Below are 16322 nucleotides of genomic sequence, written 5' to 3' on the forward strand. Positions count from 1 at the left end.
CCTACATTGGTTGAAATATTTTGTCTGAAAGTGATAATCTTCAACATTACAGTTTTGCCAAATTCTTTTATTTTACCATAATCTAGGAATTACCCCAACCTGGCATTATACAATTCAAAATAAGTTTTCTTTGCAGGTATGGGCCAAATTCTAGAGACACAGGGAAAAGTAGGATTCAGTCACTGTCCTAAGGAACTCAGTCTGGTAGTGACATCACTAACAAACAAAGAACAACTCTTTGATTATTGGCCACTTATTCTTCACACTTCTTTCCAAAACCCAAAGCTCTCCTAGCATTCTAACACAAAGGGTCATCAAAGAAAATCACACTATATTTTACTTCTTGATATACTTTTTATTTCTTTTAAAAGATTCAGTTATTTTACAGGGGGAAGGGCAGAGGGAGAGGGAGAGAGAAACACAAGCAGACTCTGTCCTGAGTGCAGAACCCAAGACAGCACTCAATCTCATGAACTTGAGACCAGACCTGAGACCAAACCAGAGTCTGATGCTCAACCGATGTGCCACCCAGGCACTCCTAATCTCCTTTCTAGTGCTTATCTTCCTTCCTAACTTCAAAAGGGGCATAAAATGCTTGGCATGACTCTCCATTAAAATCCAACTCCTTGGCACCACAGGACTTGGGGAATATTAATCATAAGGGCAATCTTGTTAATCAAAAGATGGGAGCCCCAACTTGGACCTTCCACTAACAAGATGTGTGTCAAAGCCCTAAAGCCTCCTTCCTTTTCCGGGGGTTTTGTTTGCTCATTTGTAAGATCCACCTCAAAAGCTCGAGTATGTTTCGGCACTTGCTTTGCAGTATCTATACCTAGCTAGTGCCATTAAGAGAAAGTTACTTAAGCATTCCAAGAGGCCTCCTTGCAGTAGGGTTTTGACTCAGCAGGCATGGAAGCAATGATGGTCCTGTTCTAATTTTGTTTCCCCAGAGTCCCAGGGTTTGGGAAGGAATGTGTAAGGGCTTTCCAGCGGGAGCGTCCTTCCAGAGCTGTGTCGCCAGGCAACCCCAGGCATGGCTGAACCCATCCTCGGTGCAGTCTGAAGAATTCCAAGCCTGTACTCTCTGCAAAATGTTGGGGAAATTGACACCCTGTGGTGCTGCCCCTTGCCTTCCAGTCTCCCTCGGTCCTCACGGTGCCATTTCAAAGAGCTCAGTCCCAATATGCCAAACCAATGGCCATTCCTGGGAGGGGCTGCCAGGATCAGGTTTTTAGAGAACCAGGACTGCTTGGGCGCGATTTGGGGGAAACCACACCATTCCTCCCTGGGTTTCCAAACAGCCGACAGCCGAACACCTCGGGCCATACCCGAGCCTTACGATCTGTCACATCATCCACGGGCCTGGCCCAGATCTGGTCTGGGAACAGATAGATACCTGTGCAGGAGGCCGGAGTGCAACCTCCTGCGTTGGACACGCCCACGCGTCCGCGGCCCCGCCCCCACTTCCGGCCAGACCGTGATCACGTGCCCTGACCCCGCCCCACAGATACGGCTCCTCTCGCGTTGAGCGTCCCGGCTTCCCTTCCGCCGGAAGTGGGGCGACTTTCCCTTTCCGGCTACGGGTCCCCAAGCGGAGCTGGAGGCCGGACGGGGGAGCCGAGCGGCGGCGGCGACGGCGGCGGCGGCGGCGGGGGCGGTAATGGCGGAGCTGGTGCAGGGGCAGAGCGCTCCGGTGGGCATGAAAGCCGAGGGCTTCGTGGACGCCCTGCACCGGGTCCGGCAGGTGAGGGCGCGGCCGGCTGGCGGGAGCACGGGAGCCCGAGGCGGGGCCGGGCCGGGCCCGATGGGGAGGAGGGGGTCGGGCTTGGGGGCGAGAGGCAGCCTGGGCTGACGCCTCTCCCGGGCTCGGCCTTTTCTTGGGGCTTCTACAGCCGGAGGAGCCGAGGGATAAGGCACCACCGCGAGGCCCAGGCCCAGCCTGTCGGGCGACTCTTCTAAGTGCAGCCGCTGGGAAAGGGTTTGCCTGGGTCGCTTGGCCCCACCGCGCCCCCACGCCCGGCTGGACATGCAGGGCGCCCAGCGTGGGCTTCTGAGGTTCGCGAGGGGTGGGGGCTGGGGAGTTCATCGTGAGGACCGGGGTGTAGACAGAAAGCGGCCGTCTCAGGCCATGTAGCTTCTTAAAACTTGGAAAACATAGTTTTTTGGACTTCCTGTATTCGGAGGGTGGAGTGGCAGGAATTCGAGGGTATCTTACTTTTGAAGTTACTCTTGGAGAGGGAAGAGAGGAAGATGTTCAGTAAGTGTGGGTGGTCCACAAGACGTAGAAGTCCCTTATGGGCAATAATTTCCTCTCTCGGGGAGAATGTGATACGGACTCATCCCAACAGTGAAGCCTTACCATCAGACAGTGTCGTGCATTTTGGCAGAGTTTAAATAAGTTGGGTTTAAAGAGGTTGCATACCTCCCTGGAGAGTGAATATGGGACCTGCCAGAAATACTCTGGCTTCTGGCATGGTGCTTAGAGCAGAAACATGTCGTTCTATCCCCTGTAAAACTTACAAGTTACCTCTGACACTTAAACCTTTGCTTCTGAGTGTCTTATACTTATCATCTCTTCCTATTTAATTGTAGGCGTACTAACTGACACCTTAAAAGTTGGGCTGTAACTAATTACTGCTTGATTCCTAACAGAAAGCCACAGGACTCATTGTATTAGAAGAAGGTCTCCACTTGGTCGCTTGAAGATATGGTCTTTACATCTCTTTCCAGTATTCCAGGGGAGGGAACCCTACCTGTTTCCCAGATACTGACTTTTCATTTTAATACTGATGCTCCTATAGACATTATATTGGATCCCAGAACTTTCCAAACCTGTGGTTCCACCTAAAATTGTTTCCGATGACTTGACTTGTTACTTACTGCCTAGGCGTCAACCAGTACAGTAGTGAGTATCCATCTTACTTAGACTTCAGAGCCCACCAGTGGCTGTAATGGATGAACATGCCATCCAGCTCCCCTTGCACCACTCTGCTTGCCGGCGTGTTTCACTGCTTTCCTCTACAGAACAGGGTCCTGAACCTTGTTTCTCACTGGCTACTAATATGTAATGGCTTTCGCTTTGTGCTGATATGTGACAATCACCTGTTGGCCTTCTCTATCCAGGAAGAATTATAGTCACTGCCCTAAAGAGCTCAGATCCTCAGTTTGCAGAAGGCCTGTAGTTGAACGTAACATGAATTTTGAACCATTGAGAAGACTTTCTGCTTCTCTTGAGCCAGTGGTTGAACTCATATTCTTGGACAACCTGCTCAAGAGGGAGGGAGACCCTCTGTTAAGTGGCTGACCCAGTGTGGATTGTTGAAGCAGTGGTGTTTACTACTAGCCAAGAAAACTTCATTGGAAATGTTCCCAGCTCTGAAATTCACCATTGACTGGAGCAGTATTAAGCCCAATGGAGACAGTGCTGTGAGTGTATTACTTCTGAATATTAACAGCTCGTGGTCGATACTATCTCCAAGGATTTGATGACCTTTAAAAACTAAAGAAAAAACAGGTTTGTGGGTAATTTTAGGTTTATGTATAGATTTGAATTGGGCAAGAATGGAATGTTAGAAATTGGAACTGTTGTATGCTTTATAGTAAAGCTCACCTCATTGGGTCTCACATTATTGGGGCATCTGGGTGATGATGGTCCTACTTCAATGTATATGTAGCGTGTTGCAGAAATGTACCTTTTTTTTTTCCCTCTCTAGTAACTGGAAATAAAAGATAAGGTATTTCTGTATTTTAATGATTGCAAAGCTTTCCCCCCCGACCCGACCTTTATGTGCCCTCATAAACACCCACAATAGTCTAGAAAGTCCTCACAAGTTTGTTAGGGAGCAGTAAGCTGTCTTGTGCTCAGTTTATGTAGAAGATCGTAACCAAGTCCAAATCCACCCTGCTGGGATTTGAACCTGCAGTTTCTATTAAGTCTGGTATGTGGAGCCCAGTACCTAATCCACTAGCTTCCTGCCTGGCATCGTGAAGCCTCCTGCATATCCTTTGGACTCTTTCCAACACAGGGAACCAGCTGTTACTCTCCGTTTCCTCTGAGCGTGGTATTTCTAGATCAAAAGAGAGTCTACGAAGATGTCACATAAAATGTAAAATTTTCTGCAGCAGCGTGAAGTTCAGTGAGTTAATAGTGGTTGGCACAAACGGATGATGCAGCCATTCCATAGGGAACTGTTCAAGTGTAGAAGTGTGGTTTGATTCAGTCCCATTGATAAAGAGTTAAGAGTGCTGGGAATTAAAAAAAAACACGTCCCGTTCTCCACGTCATTGGCAGATCAGCAAACATATGTTTTTTAAACTCATCCTTTAGAGAGGTCGGGGTCCTCTGAGGGGTGGGATGTGGACTCAAAGCCAGAACACGCTAGGCCGTCCTGTTTTGTGGCCACAGTGCACTTCTACCCTGACCGACTCTGGTTCCTGGAGGACCTCATGGAGATTATGGAGAAGTAGGTACAACTCTGTTCTGTTTGGTTTGTTTTCTCTAAAAGCAAACGTGTTCCCAGGGAGCCCGCTGCTGGTGGTTGAGTAGCCCCCGGCATGCAGTGCACACATTCGTGTGCCAAGAGGACAGTGTAACACCAGTGTCTTGGAGATGCCCGGCAGCCTTCCCCACCTCAGGCCAGCTGTCTGCCAGTCATCACCTAAATGGAAAGAAGTTGCTTTGCCTAACTGCTAATGCTTTTCAGGACTTTAAGCCCTATTTTGATCTAGACCCAGTCAGTGCTTCTGTGTTGCACAAGTCTGGGGTATTCTTCACATAAATACAATGTATTTACAGTGGGACGGGTGCCAGTTGGAGTTGGGCATCATGGTGGTTCAGCACCCAAATGATTGTGACCAAGCCCCTGTAGAATCTATGGGAAGTAATCTGTTGACAGTTCTGTAGGCCTAGAACCCATTTGTCACCGGCACTTTATTTTGGGAAATGTTCTTGGCGTGGGGTCTCAGAATGTCCTTGGTTCTCCGCAGATGCCTGCCATCGCTGCCGTCTCAAGCTTTGAGCCTAAGCGGTAGATGATTTGGCGTGTGTGCTTTGTACACGCACAAAATTACCTTTACGAGAATGTGCATCCACCTTTAAAAGAAAAAGCCTTTGTTCATTGGTTCTTGGTCACTCCCTGAAAGAGACTGCCTTTGCTTCCCTAATACATGATGCTTCTGACTCATGGCATATGTGCTGAGCGCTCCATTGATTGCAGCTGTATGCCACCGAGATTATCTCCTACACACCCAGCTCAAGTAGCTCAGGTCATCGATTCATGAGGGACTAACTCCTGAATGTGCATTCATTTTTGCTTTCTCAAACACTTGAAGAAAACCAACATTTGCAGGAAATCTGTGGGCTGTTCCTGTATCTTTGCTTTGATAGGACCCAGTAGAGTTCCCTATAAAGAGCAAGTCCTTGTTACAGGGTTTTCGTGACGTGACTGACCCCATTTGGGTCACAGCTTTCATGGAAGTGCTGAACTGCCTATCCGGTTTTGAAAAGTGCATAGGAAACGCACAATACGTTCCACGTCTTGTTTCTGCAGTTTTTCTCCTTTTCATCGGAAATTTCTTTACCTTTCTTTTTAAAATCTGATAGCCCAAATGTAGCGTCAGACTCTGGTTTCTTCTGAAGTCCCATTTATTATGTAGATCCAAATTTGCCTAGACCAGAGTTCTCAAACCAGTGGCGCATGGGCTGGAGAAGGTTCACAGTGGGCCGGCAGGCATGCTTTGTCTTGACCCACACAGTGCCAATACTTAGAATGATTTCGCATAAAAATTGAGCTCTCTAGCTTCTCAAGAAAAGATCTGGCCACACTGCTGGCACAATCTGGAATGGCGGTACTCCCCAGGAGCTGAGTAGCAGCTGCCCCTTTGACTCTCTGGGATGCCATTGGGATGCCTAATCATCAACAGCTTTCTCCCCCCATTGTCCTTTTCCGAATTGCGAGTCTGCCATATCTGGGTTTTATTTGAAATTTCTAATGGAAAGAACGGTTTAGGGAGATTTAGAAGACCTGAGTCTCCTGAAAGTAGCTATCTGACCTTGGGCTGGGTCAGCCATTCCCAACACTTGATCTACAGGCCGTTCGTGCATCTTTCATGGGAAAGGTGTAATGGACAGATACGTTTGGGGAATTCAGGGTCAAGTAAAGGTGAATTAGCTTCTTTAATGCAGGACTTCTCAGAACCTTTAATATGCTTGTATCAAGTCCTATAGGAGTTTGGGATGGGTGTTGTAAATATCCTAAAGTTATGTAATTTCATACTGTCTTTTCATAAAACCAAGTCACATTCTACAGATCAAATTTCAGGAAACGTTGAGCTAGATCATCTTAATAGTTCCTTCAAGCCCTTGAACATTCTGAGCTGTTATCTAGCTGGATCTGGAGGAAAAAAAAAAATGGCCACAGCATTTTGCTTTCCATTATGTTATGTTGAGCATCTGTTCGAACCGCCCCCCCCATCTTTTCTGTGCAATCCTTTTACTCTGTTAAAAGTCATGTCTCTTGAAAATGTTTTGCATTTAGAGTTTTGTTATAGAGACACTTGGGAAAGAGCAGCGAATATTTCTTTCAGGGGCAGAAACTGTACTTTTATCCTCAAACCAGCTAATAGCAGATCACTTGCGAAACTGAGCGTGTTAATAGAAGTAGTGATGTGATTCGGATTGCCTGCCATTACTGGAAGATCTGCTGACCTCGGAGCCTCTTGCCTGGATGCTGGGCCAGCGCAAAGATAAGACCAACAGATTTGTGGCTGGTTTCATCCTACCGTGGGATTAGTCCTCACAACAGACAGGTGCAATAGAACAAGGGTTCTGATTCTCATTTTATATTTGAAAATGATGAGCCGAAGGGAAATAAAGCCATTTTCTCGAGACACACGAGCAGTTAGTATACACAGCTGTTCTTGGATCACTGTTTTCTGCGCTCTGAGGATTCGGTTCCTTCGCAGGGGTAGCTGGGTCACTTTCCGTCTCTGAGGAATCAGAATCTGAACAAAGCATCCAGGGGGTGCTGGTGGCATTAGCTTGGATGTAGGGTACAAACTGAATGGACATGTCCTCTTCAGGGCCTCTGGAGGTCCCGCTGGAGCAGCGTTCCGCTTCAAGCCTCTGCCGGTCATCGTAGCATTTTGCCTTCAGGTGGGCTTCTCCAGATCCACTGTAAATTTAGCAAACCCTTAAAAAGTACCTTCTGTGGGTCGAGAACTTTGCTATGCATTAGAGAAGTTGTGCTTTGACTTTGGAAACATGGACCTTTTTAAAACTCTTGAAAACTTTCAACCTCCCTCAAGAACATTTAAATAGTTTTGTATGTAATTTCAGGAGGTTTGTGAATTCTGTAAAGCTAAGCCCTGGAGTTCCGGGTTTCAAAACCTTTGCCCCAGCGGTACTGAGGATTGAGACAGGTCTACCGTGCAGAGAGCTCCCAATAGCGGGGAGACAATTTAACCGGTAACTTTCTCAGTGAGCTACATGGTTTAGAGATAGTTTATAAAGTGCTTTGCAAACATAAAGAAGGGAATATTTAATTCTTCCCAAATGTTGGTGGCATGAAGCTGTCTGAAAAAGCTTCTCCGGAGAGCTGTGCCTTATTTGATTGGCATATAGAATTCCTTGTTCTGGTCAATGCCAGTATATAGGGCAAGATCAGCTGGGGCCCCATTTCTGATGACAACAGTAGCTGCCATTCATCCAGCCCCTGTTGCGCTAGATGCCAGGCGAGGACTTCCATATATGTTCTCTCATTTGATGGTCACAAAGCCCCCAGAGGGTAGTACAGTAGTCCCCCTTGTCTGCGGCCTCGCTTTCCAGGTTTTCGGTTGCCAGTGGGCAGTCGAAGTCCAGAAGCAGTTGATCCTGCTCCTGACATGTTGCCAGAAGGTAGCCTAACACCCCTTCACAGCCCCTCTGGCACTCATCTCACATCATCACAAGAAGAGTGAGTGCAGAATATCTTGATAGAGATGCCACATTCACATGACAGTTTTTTATAGTATATTGTTATAATTGTTCTATTTTATTTTTAGTTATCGTTAATCTAACTTACAGGTTAAACTTTATCATTGGCATGTACATATAGGAAAAAATATAATACGCAGACGGGTTGGTATTATCTGCCATTTCAGGTATCCAGAGTCTTGGGATATATCTGCCGTGGATAAGGCGGGGTCACTGTACAGTGAGGTGCTTATTAAGACTTTGGATTCGGGCACCTGGGGAGGCTCAGTTAAGCCTCTGCCTTCGGCTCAGGTCATGATCTCAAGAGTCCTGGGATCGAGCCCCACATCGGGCTCCCTGCTCAACAGGGAGCCTGCTTCTCTCTCTCCCTCTGCCCCTTCCCCCTGGTTGTGCACGTGCGCTCGCTCTCTTTCTCAAATCTTAAAAAAAAGACTCTGGATTCAGCCCATGTGAGTTCAAGTTCTGGCACTTACTAGCTTAGCGACTGGGCAAGTTCTTTTAACTTCTTTAAGCCTTAGTTTCTTCATCTGGAAAATGGAGGTCATTGGTGGTTGTAATAATTTTTTTTAATAGCTAATATTAGAAGTTAGGAGGTTCCCCTTAGGAGGTGATGGTGGAAGGGCGCGAGGCCAACTTCGGGGCCCCAGTAATGTTCTGTGTCCTGATCTCAGTGCTGGTTGATACAGGTATTTTAGTTTGGGACATTTAGTGAGCTGTAAACTTAGGATCTGTGTATTTTCCTGTTATTATTCAATAAAAGATTAAAATAGCAAACATTTCTTATTTCTTAGCATGTGCCCAGCATTGTTCTGGGTGTTTTACGTTGTTGTCTCATTATCCCCGTGGATATCATTCCAGGCGGTGGGGCTCCCGGTCCCCCAATAACGAGAAGAGTAGCTACTTTATAAGGTTGCTGTGGAGGTGAACTGAGGACACCATCAGGCACTTAGCAAGTGTGCAATAAGTCTGACACACGACTGTCTGCAGTGTGACCTCTTAGGACCTCTTAGGCAGTAGGAAGCAGAACTGGGACTTGTTCCCATGCACCATGATCCTAGAACCTGCCATCTGGGACGTGATCTCAGCGCCTGGGCTTAACTGCGCAGGTAACATACTGTGTCTTCTGCCGTGGGTAGCAGACACCTTCCGTCAAGCCCTTGTATTCTCCAGGGCCTGGGCAGGGTCACTCAAGTGACCGTGGAGCAGAGGTTCCCTGGAAGCAAGTTGGGTTCATGTTCCCTAGGAGGTCGTGTGAGCGTTCTGTTTGCTGAATCCGTGAGGATCAACAGCAGCTATATTTAATTGTGTGGACGTGGGACGTGGGTGACTTGGCATTCAGATGGCTTTGCCTATTTCTGTGGAGTGTAATGTTTAAATAAATGTAAAGCTGTGGAGATACGCAGAGCTTCCTCTTCGGATTTACAAGGCCAACTGCTTCAATTAAGAAACTTGTCAGAGAATTTTAGTTGTAAAAATGTGCACTGGGAATAATTAATCACTATGTTTCCTAAATTTAATGATGTGTTTAGGACCTTTACGATTTCTGCCATATCATTGAACCCTCAGTGTTTGTTTACTTAATATTTTTAAAGGGAAACTAAATCACTATTGTAAGTGAAAACTTTGCCTTGCATAGAAGGTAACAGTAAGAAACATTTATGTGTGTGTGTATGTGTGTGTATAAAAAACCGTATACATATAGCCATAAAACACACACACGCTCTCAAAGTTTAAAAACATTGATCCATGTACCTCCCCAAAATGCCTGCATACTTCTCTTTGGAAAACACTGATTTAGTCTGTCCCTGCATTTTACAGGTGAGTACCCCAAGGAACGAGGCCACTGAAAGTCTCGCCTAAGGTCATAACACTGGAAGAGCTGGCTGGAAAAACAGGACCCTTGACTGACTCCTGGTTCAGTGCTCCCCTCCTCCTTGTTTCCACTAATTATTCAAAGTCGAGGTCAAATACGTGTGATGTTGATTTGTAGTTCATCTATTATGGCACCTAAAATAGCACAGGTAGTGAGATAACAGATTTTCCTCCTGGCCTCCCCCCAAGAAGGGGGGAAAGGGAACCGAGTGGTTAAAAAATCAGTAGCAGAGTCCGTTCGGGGCGAAGAAGGGAGTGGCCTTGGTTTGGTTGGAGTGTCCTGGCTTCAATGACTTGTTTTCTGGCCTACACCATTATTAGCTGAGAACGTACCTCACTTCCCTGAAGCAGCTGCCCTTCGGAGCAATCAGTTACGGTATGGGGAATTGCTTGAGCTCGGTGCCCTGGAAAACATTAGGTTTTAAGTCCTTGGGAAATGAAAAATGTTTAATAGAGTGTTAGGTGGGAGAGGGGAGGTGCCTAGCGCTGTGGGTAATAGCGTAGGCTAGAGCTGGGCAGGCTGGGCTTCAGTAGGCCTCTTGCCACTTACGAGGTGTGTGACAGTGTGCGGGGCACTCAGCTGCTCTAAGCCTCATTCTTCCTTGTCTTGAAATAGTATCAACCTCCTAGAAAGTCATTGTGAGGAATAAATAAGAGAATATTTCAAATGCGCTTCCCGGGATGCCTCACTCGGGCTTAGTTGGTTAAGCATCTGCCTTCAGCTCTGGTCATGATCCTGGGGTCTTGAGATGGAGTCCCGCATCTGCCTCCCTGCTCAGCTAGGAACCTGCTTCTCCCTCCCTCTGCCCCTCCCCCTACTTGTGCGAGAGCATGTTCTCTCTCTTTTTTGCAAATAAATAAAAATCATTTTTAAAAGTTTTAACTTTCTAAAAAATCAATATATATTTATAAAAATATATATAAATATATAAATAATATATATGATAAATATATAAATAATATATATAAATATATAAAAAATAAATATATATTTATTTTTCTGCTCTTCGCAGAATGCCCAGCACACAGTAAACACTAAATTTTAGCTCATTTTGGTGGACATTTAAAATCATTTCTTAAGGTTGGGGGTGCCTGGGTGGCTCAGTTGGTTAAGTATCTGACTCTTGATCTCAGCTCAGGTCTCGATCCCATGGTTCTGAGTTCAAGCCCTGCATCAGGCTCCACAGAGTGGAGCTAAACTAAAATAAGGTTGCATTTGTATGGATGAAAGAATACATTGTTTCTTTACAGAATATTATGTGTACAGTGTAAATTATACAATTGTATATTATTGTTAAACTCCTGTTTAACATTTGTTGAGCCAGGGTTCAAATGCCGTTGGTTGACTTCAGAGCTACACCTCTTAACCAGTAGTGTGTGCTGCTTTTCTCTTAGTGGAAATTTCCCAAATTATAGATAACTGAAGTAAACATGACTTAAGAACAAATCTGAAAGCCTCAGCCTTTAATCAAATTCAGGAACAGGAAACTATTGTAACATTTTTAGCATGTCAGCTTTGGGAAAAAATGACATTCCAGCAACATGCAAAACATACTGTGTAAGTTAGAAGGAAGGCCAGAGACTCAGGAATAACATTCTAGCTGCTTTGGAAAGAAGGAAAAAGATCTAGAAGCAAAGAAGTATCAGAAAGGAGCAGGGAGCATGCCTGATGTGTGTCGAGTTGAGGTTTTGGGGTTCTGTGTCTCGTGTGGTTTGGCATACCCGCTCTTGGGGGACTCCACCAATAATCATGTGCCCTTGTACCCCTTTCTTTGTGCTTTGGGGTCATCTTCACTATCTGCTGGGAACATTTTGGGTCATCTTTAAAAGCAAACCAGCCAACAATCCTGAAAAACCCCCCATCAGTCATTTACAACTAAGTTTATTGTAGCAAATGAAAGAGTCTCCGTGGGGCACAAGCCGAGGCAGTGTTCTCTCCTTTTAATCTACCTGCTTTACCAGCTGGGCCCATCAAGGTAACTTTTGCATCTTAAGTAAGTAGCCAACCCCCATAAACTTATCCAAAACAAATACGGAAAGCAAGATTACAAGTCAGTGGTAGAATGCTGTTAGGCAAGACTTGTACAGTATTTTGTTTTAGAGAAAATGGCCTCTTGGATATAGGAGTTAGGTTTCTATCAGCAGTCTTGATATTTTAATTATTTACTACTAATAATATTTTTAAACAAGCACCTATCCAGGTACCATCATCGCTAGCCTAGACAGGGACCCACAGACTTTATAGTAAATGACCTGTGTGGGCACTGTGTACCATATGATCTCGGTGCAGTTCCTCCACCAAAAAATGTGCGTGGCTGGATTCCTATAAAATTTTCTATACAAAAGCAAGTGGTTCAGCTGCCATAGTTTGCTGAGCCCTGACCTAGAATGTCTCCTAAATGGTCTTCCTACTCCTGTCCCCTTAGAATGTCTTTTCCTTGTCAAGGGGACCTTTTATTTTATTTTATTTTTTTTTTTAAAGATTTTTATTATTTATTTATTTGACAGAGAGAAATCACAAGTAGGCAGAGAGGCAGGCAGAGAGAGAGGAGGAAGCAGGCTCCCTGCTGAGCAGAAAGCCCGACGTGGGGCTCGAACCCAGGACCTGGGATCATGACCTGAGCCGAAGGCAGCGGCCCAACCCACTGAGCCACCCAGGCGCCCCATCAAGGGGACCTTTTAAAAACATAAACCAACATGTTTCTTCCCCTAGTACGCATCGCAGTTGCTTCCTGTCACCCTTCCTATAAAACCCAAGCCCTTACCATGACCTAGAGCCCTAGGGAACTGGCCCTTGCCTGTGTCTTGGAACACATCTAGTTCCCCCACTCTTGTGACGTTGACTTCTGTCTTCTGGACTCATCCCTACGAGGCTGGCTCCTGCCTCAGACCTCTTATACAGGCTGTTCCCTCTGCCTGGAATGTTCCCTCTTCCTGGAGTGCTCCCTCAGACTGTTGGATCGTCAGCTCCTCCTCAGCCGTTAGATCTTAGATCACACGACCTCATGTGCTCACAGTGGCCTTCCCTGATCTGCTCTCCAAAGCGCTCTATGTCATCGTCTTCTCTTATTAGCATAATGCTTATAACCCGCTGAAATGATCAGTTATCGGTTAGCTTCTGTACCTGTTACTCTAGTACCACTGACTGCTAACTTGGAGTAGGGGCCTGGTTATTCCTTTTTTTTTTTTTTTAAGGGAAGGAGAAAGAGTTGAGGGGGGCGGGGTAGAAGCCTAAGCAGACTCTATGCCCAGTGCAGAGCCTGATGAGGGGCTCGATCTAACCCTGATATCATGACCTGAGCTGAAATCAACAGTCAGACGCTTAACCAGCTGAGCCGCCCAGGTGCCCACTGGCCTAGGTATTCTTGTTCACCACAGGAACCCCAGTGCTTGGAACAGAGCCCGGCACACAGTAGACCCTCGACATTGGTTGGATGAGTTGTCTTGTTTTAACAGCCGCGCTCTTTGTGAAGTGCTTTCTAGGATGTAAAGTTCCTCTGTGTTGAGAGTATGTTGTTAGCTTTCCCCAAACTCTGCAGCTGGTGGTGGGACTCCCAGAGGATCTCATGCAGAGGGGAGAGGGGCTTGTCCAACACCACAGAACTACGAAACCAGAGAGACCTGACCCCGGATCCCTGACATTTAAGCCCTACCTTGGGGTTTCAGTGTCATGATTGTCTTGTATAAGACATTTATGTCTTGTTTAAGATATTACATGTTTAAGGTCATTTATGTTGGTTCCAGAAGGTCTCAGATTTCTGGGCATATTTGGACAAGCTCGGAAAAACTACCACTGAACACTCCCTCTCATGGGACAGCCCTTCTGTCTGCCCCTTATTCCCCACCTACTTATAACGCTTAACTTAGGGACTAACATCAAGAGCAGTGGCTGTAAATAATTCTTTTGATTAAATGAAAGAGTTGATTTACCATGAAGATCACATTTAATTTTCCAATGAGAACAAAGTAGATAAGTAATTCCCCCATAGCATTTGTTTCTGGGGGAAAATGCTTTAATAGCTATGCAATCTTTTTTTTTTTTTTAACTGATAAATACTAAAAATTGAAATAGCTCTCAGAGCTTGTCTCCCTTTCTCCAGTGCAGGAATCCTTCTGAAATGGTGTGGACAGTCATCTCCCCACTATTTGGACACTTCCAATGAGGAGCAGCTTACTATTTTAGCTCTCCATAGATGACATCATCACTTTATAGGCATTGAAGTTATAGGATGAATGTTTTCCTAACAAGTTGTCATGTTTGAGCAAACACAGCCTTTTAAATAGTATCGGGGAGCTTGTTTCTTTTTTTTTTTTTTTTTTAAGATTTTATTTATTTATTTGACAGAGAGAGATCACAAGTAGACAGAGAGGCAGGCAGAGAGAGAGAGAGAGGGAAGCAGGCTCCCTGCTGAGCAGAGAGCCCGATGCGGGCCTCGATCCCAGGACCCTGAGATCATGACCTGAGCCGAAGGCAGCGGCTTAACCCACTGAGCCACCCAGGCGCCCGGGGAGTTTGTTTCTTAAGGGAACCCTGTGATAAAAGCTTCTGAACAAAGTTCTTAATATTGTTGGCCTCCTTTTTTTTTTCTTCGTAGAATGCAGGATACCTGTATTTTAAGTGACCGCTTAAGACTAATTTGTAGAAGACAAACGTTTGGAAGTACTTTATTCCTAAAGACATTGTTAAGGCCAAAAGAAAATTCAGTTAGCGGTGGAAAGTGTTTGTCCCCTTGGTGGCAATGCCTTACATTAATCTAGGTCAGGGGGAGAAATGGGATAACAGGCCTTTTAAGAGGACTCTCCTCTTCCTCCCTCACATGGAGCCAGGATTCGTTACTGAGCATTTAAATCTGATTCTCTCTGTAGATTGCTGCTAAAATTGATTCAGTTCCTCACTTGAATAATTCCACACCTCTAGTGGACCCCTCAGTGTATGGATACGGAGTACAGAAACGGCCCTTGGATGATGGAGGTAAGTCGCAGTAAAATGTCTGCCTTTCAGATGGTAGCAAACCTGCCAGTTAAGTTGGAGTTGGTGTCACCCATTTCCTTAACAGCTCCCTCCAGCGTCTCTCTGAAGAGGAATGGTGGAGGGGACATATTAGGGATGATTTTTCTCCGCAATTCTCGCATTTGAGTTCTTACTTGCCTTGATGATACGGGAACGTTTTTCAGCCAGGTTCTAAGGTAAAAGACTCGCTTGGTCCTTGTGCATCAGCTCAGAAGTGATTTGATTCAAGAATTCTGTTTGATTTAGCCCTCCGCTCTTCAAATACTCAAGTGGAAATTGAAGTTCCCACTTTACTCCAAAGAAAAGCTAAGATTTGGTGCGTGGCCCTGAGGAAACTGTGGCTACATCCTGATTTAAAGAAAGGGCCAAGGGGGTGGTGACCTCTTTACAGTCTGTCTGCTGAGTTTGTCACCACTGCCATTTACAGTGCCCCACAGGCTCTCCCCACAGGCTCTCCCCCCAAGAGCTGGTCTTTCCTTCATTCGTGTGTTACTTCGCTGGTTTCTGTCTGTTACTCTCTTCAGCCCACTTAGAAAGGCCTGTCACCAACACCTTGGCAAAGACTATCTGTCAGATGTGTGTGTACAGAGAACAACTTCCTTGATCACATTTTGTGTCCTACAAAGTATGGCTATGAAAGGGAATCTGAAATGTACTGGTTTGTACGTGAATATGCGTGCAGCGGGGGGGTCTGTGTCTTCTGTCCTTCTGCACATGTGCCCAACCACATGTGTGTGCACATATTTCCACGACGTACTATTAAAGTGAAAAAAAATCAAGATGTACAACAGGAGATACCATGTAATTTTCTTTTTCGGAAAAAGTGCGTGTTTTGATGTACATGGGAAAAAAATGTAATGTGAAATGACTGGTTTCTCACATTTCTTGGGGAATCCTAAAGGGGAGATTGCCATTGTTTTTAAATGTGCTAACATTTTTGGAATAATCATATGGGGTCACAGGGTGAAGGTCTTAGGGGGCTGCGCTTTTCTGGGTATAAAAGTTCTTGTCTTTTTAAAGGGACTGTTTATGGGCTCACACACACAAAATCTAACCCAGGGCCACTGGAGCTAAGGGGACCATTTAAAGTACTATTCCAGAATGTTGCCCTGTGATCTTTTTGTATTCGACTGGTGTTAGTGATTTCTTAGAAGAAATGTAACCGATTGTACCATCTGCGTTTTTGCCGACATGAAGAACTGTAATGCAGAGTGACCTTTTTACCTTCTCAGGGCAGTCATGCTTTGGTTCCTCTTATGGGACATCGATATAAAAATAAAACTAAGTTGTCTGGCTCTGAGCACATGCCCCGGTAATGGACAGTCCCTCTGGCCCTCTGTTTCCAGAAATCACGATCAATACCTTTCACAGCCCCCCGCCTTGCTTGTACCCGCTGCGTGGCGGGAAGTGTAAAACCCGTGTGTGCACAGCACAGGCGATCACTATGCCCTTTGCATAAGAGCACCT

General features: G+C 45.6%; 1 protein-coding gene across 3 annotated transcripts in view; it reads left to right on the forward strand.

The window, feature by feature from the left end:
* Positions 1–1564: 1564 nt before the first annotated feature.
* Positions 1565–16322, forward strand: part of FUBP3 (far upstream element binding protein 3) — a 50071-nt gene continuing 35313 nt past the window's right edge. For 2 of the 3 annotated variants that reach the window (XM_047699344.1, XM_047699347.1), the window contains exons 1-2: positions 1566–1744; positions 14711–14816. In XM_047699344.1, coding sequence (XP_047555300.1) covers positions 1661–1744; positions 14711–14816 — 190 coding nt within the window. In that variant the 5' untranslated portion in view covers positions 1566–1660. Of the gene's footprint in view, positions 1745–14710; positions 14817–16322 lie in introns of all 3 variants that reach the window. The other variant, XM_047699346.1, reaches the window with a different exon arrangement.

This window comes from Lutra lutra, chromosome 13 (assembly GCF_902655055.1).
Source record: "Lutra lutra chromosome 13, mLutLut1.2, whole genome shotgun sequence".
Taxonomy (NCBI): Eukaryota; Metazoa; Chordata; class Mammalia; order Carnivora; family Mustelidae; genus Lutra; species Lutra lutra.